Genomic DNA, 15,980 nt, shown 5'->3' with positions numbered 1-15,980 from the left:
CAAAAAGATACGCCAGAGGTCAGATACAGCTTCCAGTACCATCTAAATGGAGAAAGTATAGGGATTCAGTAATTTTTCACAGTGGCTAACCAACATGTAGAAAGGCAGTGGTCCCCAACCAGTGGCTTGTGAGCAGCATGTCGTTCATCAACCCCTTGGATGTTGCCAACAGTGGCTTCAAAGCAGGTGCTTATGTTTTTAATTACTAGCTTAAAGGGAAAGTCTTTGTTGCATAAAAAACACATTTAATGCTAAACTGTGCTTCCTGTAGGTTGACTTTCCTCATAGGGGGTACCAAATAGACAATCCCAGCACTTATTTGGCACCCCAAGAACATTTCTCATGCTAGCATTACTCCCCAACATATTAATGTTGCTCACAGGTCCAAAAAGTTGAAAGGTTGGGGACCCCTGGGCTAAGGTAATTGAATTCATACAGGTGCCCTACAATATTGCATCAGGGGCATGTAACATTAACTTTAATGCAACCACTTGCTGTCTCTAGACAATGGAAAGTTATACTGAAACAGGAGCCTTTTTTATACATTTTAATGACTCTTATTTGTTCTTAGGTCAGAGTAACATCAAACGTCAACATCATTCTAGAGTAAGCAGAGTCTGAAAGCAGAAGAAAACCAGGAATTATTATAATATAGCTGTAGGCCTCTTTGTCACTTCATCACCTACTACACCCAGAACATTGTGTTTAGACATTGATTCGATACAGTAATTACAGTACAAAATAGTCAAAAATTATCCTTGGCTTCCATAGTTTCAATGACTCGTTTTATTCTGACACTAATAATCAAGTGTAATTTAGAGAAGTACTTACAGGCCCTTCAAACAATGCCATGAAAACAATTTGCCCCATTAAAGTTGAGGACTATGAGCAGTTCAATAGCAGATGACATTTTCATCTACTGTACAGAACAAGCAGAGTTTCTGAAGTCATGAAGTTTGCAAGAGCTTCAGTATCTGTGAAAAGCACTTGTTAAAAACTGCTAAATTTCTTTAAAAATGAAAGGGATTTGTTCATATTTTTGGTGGTTGTATTGTTGCTCAAGGGGGCTAAGTCTAAATATCTAGATCTCAAAGGTGTACTACATTTGGGAATCGGTGGTCTGCTTCAAAGTGGAACAGATCCAGCTATCGCTACAAGGAATTATTTGCATAGTCTACTAGTGTTGGCTATACAGCTCCAATTAGGCACAATATTGACCTTTGTGTTGTCTAAAATTCATTCATTAGTAACTCAAAACACTTTTTGGATGTAATTTTTTTGTACATGATTCCCAGTTTGACTGTAAGCTTAATTGGTTGTCACTAGGGTAGTCTCCAGGAATTTGCACACCTCGAAGTAAGCATTCCTTTTATTTTGGCATCAGATTGAGAAAATTCATGGATGACATTTTGGGGCCTAGTTATGCTGTGTAAAATTATTAGCACTTAAATTTATAAAATACACCTTTTGCCAATCTATTAAATACGCCCTACCAGTCATGCCCATGATTTCTGAATCTGACTTTATTATGTTCAGTAACGTAACTACCTTCTTCTGGGATGAAGGATGTGCATCAGACCCGCCCTCCAGACATGAGGTTTCCTTACTGTGTTTGATGTGGCACAGTCTCCGGCGGGCTCCAAGGGGGAGCAGGCCCTGGTGTGATTGCACCCCCTGTTCCCCTGGTAAATTCGCCACTGATTATCTTAGGAAAGTAAAATGGTAGAGATGATCTTTCTAATATCTTATATGTAATATCACAATATCATTCCCCTTGTCTTTCTAGTGAATTGGTTTAAACATATAGTGAGAAAATTTCGAGGACATCTACGAACAAAGATAGAGTCTGGAGAAGGAACCATACCAGTACGATCCAGGGTGGCAAACCAAACATGGGATGGAGTGTTATCTGGAGAGCAACTTGTCACAATGTCATGCACGGACAAAATAACAAGGTACGGTTTTATCTGTTTAATTATATAAACAATAGGAAAAAAACAGGAGTGTTCTATATGGCTGGGGCTAGACAAAACAGATGCTCCACTGGTGGAGAATCCTGGCGGCCCTAGCCTATCAGTTTGGGCTATGAAAATCTTTTGTAGAAACCATTCAATGTTTGTTGTTTAAATCTTCCTCTGAAAGGTATTACTGTATGTTGATCAAAGGAAATTGTTTGAAACGCATTTTCAGCCTCTTGCATCAAAATCTCAAACGTAGAAATCCATTGCCGAAAGCTGGCCATAGACGCAAAGATTTGATCACACGAATCTCCGTTTCGTATGATTTTTGGGCTGTGTGTGGAGTGTCCCAACATTTTTCGTGCCATGGCAAAGGGTCATTTAGATTATCGGACAGGTTAGAAAATTTCTGATGGCTACCGATAATATCTCTTGATGTTTTGGCGATCTGGCGATTTTCAGTGGGAGACTGTCACCAGCTTTGTCAGACATAACTTTCGTACGATTGCTGTTCGGGGGCAGAACATCATCTGATCTGTTTTTTTACTACTTTATTTTATCTGAATGGTTAGTGGCAGGTCGGGAGATGGCACAGAACGATCGTTCGTCTGATATGAAGGTAAATCTGCACGTCTATGGCCAGCTCAAGTTTAGAATTTACTGTCACCAACCACTCCCTCTATGAAATCAGTTGCCAAGGAGGCCAGACAAATGATATGATAAATCATGGTGGAATTACAACCCGCTAAAAACCAACCCCTAAATGCCATTGCCTCCACTAATATGGGGCACCTTCGTTAAAGGGTCAACATTTCTCCATAAATTCTCCCACAATTCATATAATCAATGTCATACTGTAAAATCACTTAGTCCATATAAACCGACACTTGCACAGTGTTTTATAGCCTGAGAACCGACTTTCCAACTGCCTTTCCAACCATTTTACCTATTGATTAACATTGAAGCTTGAAGTTTAATGGTACCTTTCGTAATAGACTATGAGCAAATATACAATCATTCAGGTTCACTTACATCAGATTATGTCAACCTAGTTGTTAGGCAATACCCAATAGAGTATTGTTAGGAGAATAGAAGGCTAGAGGGTGTCATTGGAAATATAGTGGTCATCCAGCCTGTCAGATAATGGCATCTTCAGCAAGGCTAGAAATACAAAGTACAGATATGGAACCTGTTATCCACAATGCTTGGGACATGGTGTTTTCCAGATAACGGATCTTTCTGCAATTTGGATCTTCATGCCTTAAGTTTACTAGAAAATCATGCAAACGTTAAATAAAACAGGCTGGTTTTACCTCCAATAAGGATTAATTATATCTTAGTTGAGATCAAGTACAAGCTACTGTTTTATTATTATAGAGAAAAAGGAAATCATTTTTGAAAATTTGGATTATTTGGATAAAATGGAGTCTATGGGAGACGGGTTTTCCTTAATTCAGAACTTTCTGGGTTTCTGGTTTTGGGATAATGGATCCCATACCTGTACCACTTTTATAGCATAATGAAGCATAATGAAAGCAACTATGTATTCACCTATAAACATTTATATTATACATCTGCAAAGGGAAATAAATAATGACAGTTAAGTGGCCCTTTTAATGGAATTTGAAAACATTTGAAAATATGACATTTTAACTAAAAATTCTTATTTTGATTTAAAAAAAAAAAAGTCAAAGGCATTATTTTCTTTACATCAGATGTTGTGCTTCCTTGCTTTTATAGGCCAATACATGGATCCCTATAGCCTCCCCCCACCAGTTCTCATATTTCAGGGAAACTTTGCAGCGGTTTATAACTCCCATACGCTGATCCCTTGAGTTCTATCAATGACAAAAGCACATGGTCCAATAATTAGGACTGCGCACTTGACTGCAAGCCCCGTCATGGTTCCAGACACACATCGCAGCAAAGGGCTGCAAATAGCTTTCAGTCAGCATTTTGCTTTTCCTAAGTGCCCATTAGAGAACTGGAAGGGTCAACAATCGTACTGCCTCTTTAAAAAAAAAAAAACAAGTTTTTAACCTTTTTTTAATAACCCACTCTTTTTCTTTTCAAGTGCTTGTACATAAAACGAAGCAGCAAAATAGCACAGTAAGTGTTCTGCCCATTAAGGAATGACTGTGCCAGTTCACTGTACTTTAGATTTCCTACTTCAAATCAGTAAAAGATTAAAAGTTTGCTCTTTTCTTAAAGAGTGTATTTTATGTTGTATTTAGGTCTCTTTAATTTGATTACTGGCTGGGTTACACTATTCTCTGCAAAGCTGCCACATTCCATAAATGTATTTTTATTATACATACTACAAGGTACAGAACGTGTACCACCCACAAACACAAGTCAAAGTTGGATGCAATTTATTTAAGGGGCAATATATACCACCCTTGTTCAACATGAGTGCAATAAATAAGGCTTGTGTTTAAAGTGACTGTAAACCCTACCTCAATGCCATTAAACAGCGCCCTACTAGTTTTATATAAAAGTTGCCAAAAAACATAATTATAGGTGCAAGAAAATTTACCAATAATAATTATACTGATGAAAATTACTGATTATGAATGCAAAATAATTGACCAACGGAAAGATATTGGAGATAAATATTAAAATATATAAATTTATAAATAAATATATAAATAAAATATATAAATATATATAGAATATATAGAACTTCAAAAGTGTCATCATAGAATACAAATTTAAAGCTACTGAATTCTTTTTTTTATTTTTTATATTGTGGTAATCAAATCGCCCATATCAAAATCAATCAAATTAAATGCATTATTCAAATGGTAATATTTTGATGATCTCTTCTTAAAAGGCTTTTAACAGTGTTCATAAATAAGAAGAAATCATATAGAATGGTCAATGTAAAAATACATCAAAACTGTAATCGTTTTTTTTAAAAGCTTTGACCAATTCCAACAGATTTCCTATTACTTCTGAAAAATATGGGTCAAGACATTGTGCTGACAATGGGAGATGTTTACTTACCTAATTTTTGAAAAAGCCCACATCTAGTTGCTAGATTCCTGAAAAACTGTAGAATAAGATTCTTTCCGGCATTTCCTTGGTTCTGACTTCACTGATCCCTTCAGACAGCTTACATTGTCCCAGATATATCGAATGGATAACGCATAGTCCATTCTATTCCCCCCAAGTGCTTTTCACTAACTCCATGTCAGACCAGCTAAAACCTGATGGACGTTTGTGGCTTAGGAAGTTGCCTATAGCAGCTCCGCTCTCCACCTCACCACAGAACAACAATCAAAGGCTTTTTTATTCATATCCTATGATGTTTGCTTCCATACAGAAACAGATGGTTCTTTAAGTTTTCTCATGTTTTTGTTTTTGAAGAGTTTGTTTTGCTTTTATTATTCTGTTTTAAGATTTATACCAGTTACTTTTAAAATCTATAGCTGTTTTTGAGACTTATTTACTGACCCTTTAGAAATATTTTATAAAACCAACGCTAAGTACTATCCTTCAAAGTGTAGCAGAGTCATCTTTCTTGCAGTCCTAGGTATCCATTGGAAGAGCTTAAACCAGTGATCCCCAATCAGTAGCTCGTGAGTAACATGTTGCTCTCCAACCCCTTGGATGTTGCTCCCAGTGGCCTCAAATCAGCTTCTTATTTTAAAATTCCAGGCTTGGAGGCAAGTTTTGGTTGTATAAAAATCAGGTGCACTGCCAAACAGAGCCTCAATGTAGGTTGACAATCCAAATAGGGGCTACTAAATGGGCAATCACAGCACTTATTTGGCACCCAGAAACATTTTTCATGCTAATGTTGCTCCACAACTCCTTTTATTTCTGAATGTTGCTCACGGGTTCAAAAGGTTGGGGATCGTTCAACTGTTCATTTGTGGAGTTCAGTGTGGCTTTTGGGTAGTTATATACCACTCAAATAGCAAGTCCAAGGGACCTCAAGAAATATTACTGGCAAGAAGGATGGTGACACTGCACTCTGGGAGAAAGAGTGTTGTGTCAGTTGTTTTTTAAAGAAGGGAATACCAGTGTATTAGGGTTAGGGCCAAAGGTAAGAGCAAAATGCTCACCAGGGAGTGCCTAACAATGTGGCAGCTCCCAATATTTTGGGGTTTTCTTGTACTAATAGGTAGACAACTAGAACTTCTTTGCCATAACAAATTACTGTTAATAAATTAAATTGGTTGTTAAGTTGCCTTAAGCATTTGTATGTTCAGATTTCATTAACCTTCCTCTAATACATTGTTTGTGACTATAGGATATAATTAAAAAGTAAAGTTGCATATAAAGCTTTTCCAACAAAAATACATTGTTCAGATACAGTAGGAATTGTTGTGACTGCAGAGGTTGTTACCCGTTTTATTGACTAAATCCGGCCAAATACGTGTTTTTCAAATTTCGGCTCATCTTATTTGACAAACATTAGTTCAGATCACACATGGTGGAGCCATTAATCCACAGTGTTCCTATAAAAAAAACACTGTGATAAACAAACAAAGCAAACAATTTGCACTTGATTGGAAAAGCCTTGTGTTTATTTTACCACTTTCCAGCCAGTAACTATTTCTCCACATTGCGGGTGTATAAAGGAAATCACTGTTCTACATTTTCAGCCCTATTTCTCGCTAAATGGCCCTATATGTTTTTGTTTATTACATTTTTTTCACAGTGACTCAGACTTGTATCTTTTAGCCAAATGTGCTCATGATATAGATAGCTAAGCACCGACGCGCATGATTAACTTTGCTGGCAGGTGTGGGCAGCAGAAGTTTGTAATGATGAGCCAGCCACCAGATCCTACTCATAGCAGCTGTGTTATCTTTCCCAAGCAGCAAAAAAGAGGCAATTTCCATTTTCAGTTTTTATAGTGTTTTTCATTTTTTTATCACAATTATTCTTTCCTTGCATGTATACATCTTGGTAAGCTTACTTACTTTCTTCAAAGGAAAAGAATTTCGGAATCCTGCAGTTGGCAGAGGTGCATTTTAGCACCCAACCAAGTAAGAAGAATGGCAACATTTACAAAATTAAGAAACTGAAAAAAAAATTCACAAATCTAGCATGTTCTTTAGCCCAAAGCTTTCACCTCAATAACTTTTAGGGGCCCATTTACTAACAATTAAATTTCTATTTTTTCCACGAATCTGGACAAATGTGTGATTTTCCTATATTTCTTAAAAGCTCAAACATTTGAAAGTTATTAAGTTTAAATACCATGAAAACCTCAAATACAGAAATGTGCCAGTTGCCGTGGTCCAATGGAAGTGAATGAGAGCTGCGCTGATCTTATTGGACCATATTTAATCAATTCAGACTTTTAGATATTTTCAGATTTTCTTTTTGGTAGGTATTCTTACTTTTTAGCACATTGTTCAGCGCTTTTTTTTTATTCATACTTTTATATCAGGATTTTTTAATGATTCCATGGCATTTGTGGTTTTAGAGAATGTGAGTCTAAAACCACTGTAGGGGCCCATAGGGTTACATTTCTCTATTGGCTGAAAATCCCTGGGGTATTGGAAGGCTCCAGTTTGTGTCCCCTGTGTGAGGACAGGTGTTGTCTGTGTCCCTGCTACATAGGAGTGACTACCACTCTCAATTCTCTTTGGGGCAGGTAGCACTACTTGGGGAAAGTTTAGCGCTATTGGGGGGAAAGGACTGTGACTCTCTTTATCCACCCAGAGTGCAGTGTGGTACTGTGTCGGGTAAAGACTGTGCAGGAATTGGACTTACCCCACAGGTTCCCCATGCCAGGGCTGTTGCTAATATTGTGTAACTGCACTTTGCATTTTTCAAGTTATATAAAGTTCTATTTGTTTGTGTGTTATTATTACTATTTCCTAGTGGTGCCACTCATAGGTGCATTTCCCAGATCCCACTAGACGAAGGCACTGCATCAGAAAAATTCCAGTACTGGTATGGGATCCATTATCTGGAAACCCAGTATCCAGAAACCCCCAAATTATGGCAGTCTCCCTTAGAAAGATCCATTATCCGGAAAACCCCAGGTCCTGAGAATTCTGGATAATAGGTCCCATATAGCAAAGGGGATTCAGGCCCTGTATCAATAGCAAACATTTTTTTTATTAAGAGTGTACATCCTATAACACACAAGGTGTCACAATAGGGCTACACCACTAAGAATGATTGTGGATAAATAATCTTAGTTTTTTTATATCCTGTCTATGACACCTTTGGTGCCAGCTCATTTTAATCTTGCTGCACCTCTGTAAATATGGAAGAGCATAGATAAAAGAGCATACATAGAGAATGGTACCAACGCATTGTTGTACTTTCTCAGATATGCATCCACCAGGATTAGGGTTGCCTTTCCCTAAAGGAAACTCCATCTGGGGGGGCAGTCCAATGATGCCACAGGGGAGGGGCAGTGATATTGTGGGTGGAGCCATGATGTAGTACAGATGGGGCAGTGGGTGGAGCTATGAAATGGTGAACAGCGATTGGCCAGTCGCATTAGTAAATTAGGAAAATCAGGCAGGCATTTTTGACCTGGACAGCCCTCCCAAAAACCTGGTCATAATCGGACAGGTGACAACCCTAGCCAGGATTGATCAATGCAACAAAATAGATTTGTATTTTGGCACAAATCAGGTGCAAGCTGCACCTAGCACTTTCAAAGTGGGTGATTCTGGAGCAGATGTTCAAAATGTCTTTTGCGTTTGATTTATTGGGCACAGTTCTGGTGACAGAACCCGGTGTAGAAAGCCTGAGTGGTAATAGGTTCACATCAATTGCCATAATTTTGTACCATTCATCAGAAACAGCAAGTTTATGCATTGAAAGCCAAATAAAAAAATTGCACCAAGGGGGACCATCAGCAGCTAAAAAGAATGCAGTCCATGCCCAACTGATTTGACCCACCACTTTGGAAGCTAAATTGGCCACCGATGTGCTCATTTGGCAAGTCATGGCACACAAGCAGAATTGTGTGTTAGTCAATTTAGGAAAGCATTAACTCGTTATTTATAATGTTACAATGTGCAACACTTAATTTTTTATACGTTTGTTTGAAGATGTGGTTGTTGGATAACATATAAATACAGACTATTCCAGATTAAACAATGAACACAAAAGTGGCAGAAACCCAACTCTGGTGGTTTAATTAAATCAAGTGGAGGCTATTTAATCATCTAATGAGCAGTATGCTATCTGCGAAGGTGCAGTGGCCAGTAAATTAAGCTCTGCTGATATGACCGTCATTATCATGATGAGATTTTTTGGCAGGTTATACGAAAAAGGGCTGTTGCTGCCGATTCTCTCAGACAAGCTTTTCCCGAATGCCAATATAAACGTGTGCATTCCTGCTTCCCAGGGTGATCGGTCTCTGCTATATAAAAGGTCTTGGAGTCTCCAGTTCTTGAAGTTGGTTATGAGATTTTATCCACCTCATTCGTGGCATTTCCATGATTGACAAATAGAAAAAATAAATATGTATTTACTTTAGATTTATCTATATTGAAAGCCGGACAAGGGATTTTGTCTCAGTAAACAGTGCTGTAATATCAAGTGTTTGAACAGAAGAGAAAGGTATTTTTTTTTCTACTCAGTTCGGAGCAGGGAAATCTCTCCAGTTCACAGTAAGACCCATTTTTATGTATTGATCGAGATAAAAGAATACACTTTGGGATTTGTGGTTCAGCAATGAAGGAAAAGCCTAACGGAAATAAGTTTTGTTTTTGAGAAAGTTTACCAAGAAACTTTAATATAATGATTTTATGTAGTATATTACTTTAGGGGTGGAAAACATCAGAGGATGAATGACACCACTTGTTTTATAAACAAGAGACATACAAAATCCTGTTCCTGGTGTAGGTTACAAAATAATTGGTAGAATGTGCTAAAAGCTGCTGCAACAAATCAAGTGATCCATTTTCAATATTGAGTTCTTTCCAACGTCAACCTGGTAGGGAAAAATTGCGATTAAATTCAATTCAAAAAATTTAAATTAAAAAAAAAAACATGACTGATGTCCATTTCCAGGGGGAAAAATCTTGATCGTCACACAAATCAGATTTTCAATTTGTAAAAGCTTAAGTTATAAAAAAACAGCTTCTATAGAAGATTTTTGCTGCCAATTTTTTTTTAATCAAGATTTTCAAAATTTCAAGTACAAAAAATTAGAATTTTAAATGATTTACATTTTCTTGTATCATGGTGAAAACTTGAATTTACATATTTATTGATGGTGTTAAAGGGATTCTGTCATGATTTTTATGGTGTAGTTTTTATTTCTAAATTACACTGTTTACACTGCAAATATTTCACTCATTCATTCCCAACCCAACCAGTGTGTTTTTTTAGTTGTAATATTGGTGTGTAGGTGCATCTCAGGTCATGTGATTTCAGAAATAGCCAGTGCTGCACTATGGAACTGCTTTCTGGCAAGCTATTGTTTCTCCTGTAACTGAAGGATTTGGAGTGGGACATGGATTTTTACTATTGAGTGCTGTTCTTATATCTACCAGGCAGCGGTTATCTTGGGAGCTGCTATCTGGTTACCTTCCCATTGTTCTGCTCCTGGAGGATGTTCGTACATAGTGATGAGCGGATCTCTTTGCCATGTATGGTGAATTTTCGTGTAGCTTTGTGAAAGATTCACTCATCACTATTCATACACCTATATATTAGTAAGCTGTTTGGGAGAGGAATCTCCTACTTGTCCTTCCCATTACTGCATGACTCTCCCTGATTTATAATATATAATTCCTTTTGTAGCGCACTTACTTTGTATTATGACCCTAATACAGTTTTAAAGAATAGAAGTAGAACTGAATCCCAATCTATGTTAACCACTGGCTTGAACAAATGATCTTCATTATCTCTAAGTCAAAGGTTCATCCCTGTTCATTTCTGGATTATTGTTCCAAAGCTCTTGAATCTGTCAAAGGTACAGTATGATTTTTTAAGATGTCCTTCAGGAAAAGAGTCCAGAGCCAAGTTACTTAGGGATCAATATGTGTGTTCAGTGTAGATATCCAGGAAACATATAAGGAGAGAGTGGGTTGCAGTCAAAAGAAAGGTCCTCGGTCACTACTATTACCAGGGCCTTGTTTTGTCTTAACCTATGTTTGCTGTCACTTACTGAGCTTAGGGACCCACTCACAATATACAGTACACATAGAATAGAAATGTCACAATATAAGGCTGATTAGTAATTAATACACATAATTACTACATGGCAGCACAGAAACCAGTGCAATTAGCATCAGAATTTAATAATCAGCAAACCTGTAGCATCAGCTTATATTACAGGGGAAGCTCATTTTCTGCTGGATAATTAGTGACGAGCCCTAAGCTTAGCTTCTCAACAGCCAATCAGAGCCCACTGAGCATGTGAGTGTCACAGACACTTTCCAAGATGGTGACTCTCTGTGACAAGTTTGAAGTCCTGGATCATTGCTGCTATTGACAAGGTGAAACTTTAGCCTCGTGCAATAAGTTCATTATATTTTTAGCCATATTCATTTTTAGGGTTTAGTTCTCCTTTAATGTTGGTAGTAGCAAGGGCAGGCTAAAAATAGAGAAAGCTAATACTAAAAAGATAAGAACCCTTTGGTGACCCTTTATGACATGGACGATTTATCATTCCACTAGAATAGACACAACAATCGAAGTTCTGCCATTTCAACATTGTGAAGCTGCTTTATGAAACTCATCCCTGGCTGGTAAAGCTACAGAGAAGCACAGCCAAGCCATTCTGCATATCCACTTATGTGTGTCTATTCTTGTTCACATTCCAGGTTTCATTCTACTCAGTGGTCCAGTTAAAAAAAATAGGTTTTTTTTTTTCCAGTACAGGAACATTTTATGTTTGAGTAAAAGGGCAAAGAATAATAGAATTATCTTATCTTCATGGCTTTTATAAGCAGTTGAATGCAGGTGGCAAATTAAACCACAGGAATTTATTAGTGATGAGCAAAAATTTTCTCCAGGTTTTCCCTGCAAAAAAATGTCCACAAACTCCAATGGGTGAACTAATTGTCGCTCATCAAAAAAAAAATTGTCGTCAATAGACATCGATGCATTTGCCAATTTTTTTGAGATTTGCCCATTACTACTTGCCACCAAAATGTTTCCCGTTGACTTGTATAAGTTATGCCATAAGCCAAATGGCGTAAAAAAAATACACATAAAATATGACTATTGGGCATGTAAAAGTGAATTCGAGGGAATTTTCGAAGTAAAAAAATTCGAAATTCAAAGCAATTTTTTGGATACTTCGACCATCGATTCGAAGTAAAAATAGTTTGAATGTTCGACCAATCGATAATCTAAGTACTGTCTCTTTAAAAAAACTTCGACTTCAATACTTCGCCAAATTAAACCTGCCGAAGTGCTATGTTAGCCTATGGGGACCTTTTACAACCATTTTCTAAGTCTTTACACATCGATGTAAAATCGTTCGATCGTACGCTAAAATCGTTTGAATAGATCGAATTTACTTCGATCGTTCGATGGCCAAATTCGGTGAAAAATACTTCGACTTCAATATTTGAATTCAAAGTATTTTAATTCGATGGACGAAGTATTTTACACTTCGAAATTCGACCCTTGATAAATCTGACCCATAGCGTTTTCAAAGTTTAATTTGTCTTTTTGGGGTTTTTTTTCATTTTTTTCATTGATGAGTATGCAAACATCCTCTGTTTTAGAACACTATGGGGGTTATTTGATCGGAGTGTGTAGCAGAAAATTTTGAGATAAATTCGGACTTTGATAAATAACCCCCCAAAAGTGCTGGTGTGTCACAGGCTGTATAAAATCTTTTACCCAGCATGAAACAAACTAAATTATTTAAAAAAAAATTAAATGTGGGATCAAATTAATCATAATTCAAAATTGACAGTTTGAGAAAATGTCACAAAAATCTGATCATTTAAATTTGAGTTTTTGAAACTGAATTCTTTTAAGTAAATCAAACAAAAATCTCAAATATTCTACCTGTTTTCAAAAAGCAGGGTAGGTGCCTTGTCTTTTCATCATGAAAGCTGAGCATGTGCAGTTGGAGCCGGCTCTGGAATGGCTTTTACTCTTAGGCAATGAGATTTACAGCCTCATTGAGAATGAATGGAACAATGTAGTTTTAGCATTCGATCTAATTTTTTGTTGTTGCATTTTTTGTCTTGAACACAAAAACTGATAAATTCAATTCTTAATATAACAATGCCATATGTTTAATCTGTTTTTGGTAGCCATAGTCTTCATGAATTATTCTGGGCACCGTCTTCTTCCTGCGCCTTGGATTGAAGTTGTCAATTCGATGCATTAGGATCTTACACATGTATGTGCTTCTACTCACATGACCGAACTTTTAAATGCAGGTGGGCTCTATTAACACATGTGTTCCCATGTGGAACACATAAAAAAGCCTTATTATGGAAATGCCCGAGTGTAAGAGCCCTTAAAGTAACAGACACTTTCCTGTTTTGTTTCTCTTTAGAAAAAAGGTATCCTGCATTGGGTTTTTATTTTACTCCTGATAGGGGCTGTACAATCTGCCTTCTTCAGAAGACTTCACACTAGGCTGGGGCTGATGGCTAACCCTGCAACCAGAATGGAATCGGCCTTCCCAGCAATGCAGCTATAGAAGCAGGGAGCATAGTTTGTGATAAGCAAGTATCAGAAGGCTGTCAGTATTCGTTTATAGGGTTAAATGCCAAAGATAACATGAGCAGTACACTCTTGAACGTTGAAGGAGAAGGAAAGCTACTGAAGCAGTTTATTGCCAATAGATTAGCCACAATAGTGCAAACAATAACACTATATTTATTCTGCAGAATGCTTTACCATACTTGAGTAAAAATCTCTACAAGCTCTCTCTGTTTGTTTAGGATAGCAGCTGTCATATTAGCTTGGTGTGACATCACTTCCTGCCTGAGTCCATACCTCCCGACTGTCCCTTTTTCAGAGGGACAGTCCCTCTTTTGACAGCTCAACCCGCAGTCCCTCATTTGTACTGGAAAGTCCCTCTTTTCTCTGCACTGAACAGCCAGAAAAAGAAACAAAGTTTCTCACTTAATTGGCTTTTAGCAGAGAGCCCAGAACAGCTAACAGGTGCAAATAAGATACTTTGTAACAATTTTGAGACACAAAAACACAGTTTAGATAAGGAGAAATATTTTACAAATTTTGTTAAACAAACATGGTAATTAGGGGTGTGGCCACAGAAAGGGGTGTGGTCAAAAAATTGCTGCGCTACGTGCGGAAAAAAATTTTTTGTCCCTCTTTTTACTTCCAAAATGTTGGGAGGTATGCCTGAGTCTCTCCCTGCTCACTCAGAGTTCTGGGCTCAAATTACAGCAGGGAAGGAGGAGGGAGGGGCAGAGAAGCAAACTGAGCATGCTCAAGCCCTGCCCTGGAGGTTTAAGCTGAAAACAGGAAGTCTGATACAGAAGCCCATGAGTACACAATAGAAGGAAAGAAATGTGGTGTTTCTTTTGACAGAGGACTCAGAGCAGCATTACTTTGAGGGTTTACTGGTCTATTTATATAGACCTTTCTGATAAAGCTTACTTAATTTTAGCCTTTCCTTCTCCGCCAATTTCATTAGAATATAAACTGATTTTATAATCCCTTTGTACGGATTGAGCTCACCGCTGCTTCCCGCATACGGCACTTCCCAATATAATTAACCAGGGAAAGCTAAAACTCAAACACCAGTACGATTTAGAATTCTGAAGGGAAAGCGAATGATTGGCCGGGGCGCTACATGCAATATTCTTCCGCAGCTATAATTGATCATTTAGCATTTTAAAAAGGTGCGTATTTAACGATATCCCATTCTTCCCAAATCTCCCATTACTTGCAGGAATTGCCGAGCCGAGATATGCAGATCCGATTGACTAAAGTAAATGTTTCATAAAATCAATGACTGCTTAAATTGTGAGACGAAATAGTTTGTATATAAATATTACCTTTTATATTCCACTGGAGCTTTATGTAGATGAACCCATTACTTTAATGACCTGCGCTCGCAGACTGAGGCCGTGGAAGACTCTTTTTCGAATGCTCCGCAGCCAGATGGCTGGTTTTTCTTGCATGAGATTAAAAGATGTTTCTAATTCACAGCTCTGCTTTGGAGGCAAATTAATATCACAGGCTAAATTGCTCGTGTTTTGGAATCAAATTTAAAGGGGACCTTTGCTAAAAGCACTTTACTAAAAAGGTTCCTCGAGCAGATTGCCGCAGAGGTAGTACATGGCGTTTTTAAACATTTAGTAATTAATGGGTATTATTGGCATGGTAATTGACTGCTTGAGGAGAAGGCCATATAATGACTCCTGATTAATCATGAAATGAGATGCCACAACAATAATTGCTCTAACGATCAAGAAATGCTAATTAAAAGGAAGCAACAATGATGTAAGGAATTAGCTACAGAATGCGACAACTATTGTTTTATTTGGCCTTGGCTGTTCTCTTGGCCAGAACATTCTGGTTGGATATCAAAGCCTCATATATAAATGGCAGTGAGTGCAGGTTTAAAGAATTCGACACAATGGGGGGCAAACAAATATGGTCTGTTTTCTGCATTCGTAACCTCCATACCATAGTTACCAATGAAGTAACCAATCATAATGTTATTTAGGGGGTTATTTATCAACCTCCGAATTTATCTCAGTACTTCTAATATCCAACTCCGAGCAACTTTGAATTCTCGAATGGACCTTATATATGAAGAAAAAAGTCCAAAAAAAATAAGGTCAGGCAAACTTCGGAGCTTTCCCCGAAAACCCCGAATTGTTCAGAGTTTTCCGCAAAAACTATGATTTAGGAGTTTTTTGCAAGGAAAACCCCGAAATCTCGGATATCGGTACGGACATCAGTGCACACTGGGACCATCCCCATTGATTTATACAGGACTTTGAGAGCTTTTTAGATGCCGGGGGTTTCAGATTTGGAGTTTTTAGACCATCGGACTTTAATAAATCCTCGAAAAAAATCTTAGTTTTTTTGCTCAGAAAACTTCGAAATTATTCGGATATAAATAACCCCATCAAA

The 15,980-nt window shown here is 37.5% G+C and overlaps 1 protein-coding gene across 1 annotated transcript in view; it reads left to right on the top strand.

Moving 5' to 3' along the window:
• Nucleotides 1-15,980, top strand: part of adarb2.S (adenosine deaminase, RNA-specific, B2 (inactive) S homeolog) — a 348,099-nt gene that overhangs the window by 323,629 nt on the left and 8,490 nt on the right. The window contains exon 7 of the mRNA XM_041567373.1: nt 1,787-1,955. Within this exon, the coding sequence (XP_041423307.1) occupies nt 1,787-1,955 (169 nt within the window). The remainder of the gene's footprint in view (nt 1-1,786; nt 1,956-15,980) is intronic.

This window comes from Xenopus laevis, chromosome 6S (assembly GCF_017654675.1).
Source record: "Xenopus laevis strain J_2021 chromosome 6S, Xenopus_laevis_v10.1, whole genome shotgun sequence".
NCBI lineage: Eukaryota > Metazoa > Chordata > Amphibia > Anura > Pipidae > Xenopus > Xenopus laevis.
The sequence above is the reverse complement of the archived record's forward strand: the minus strand, read 5'-3'. Positions and strand labels throughout refer to the sequence as shown.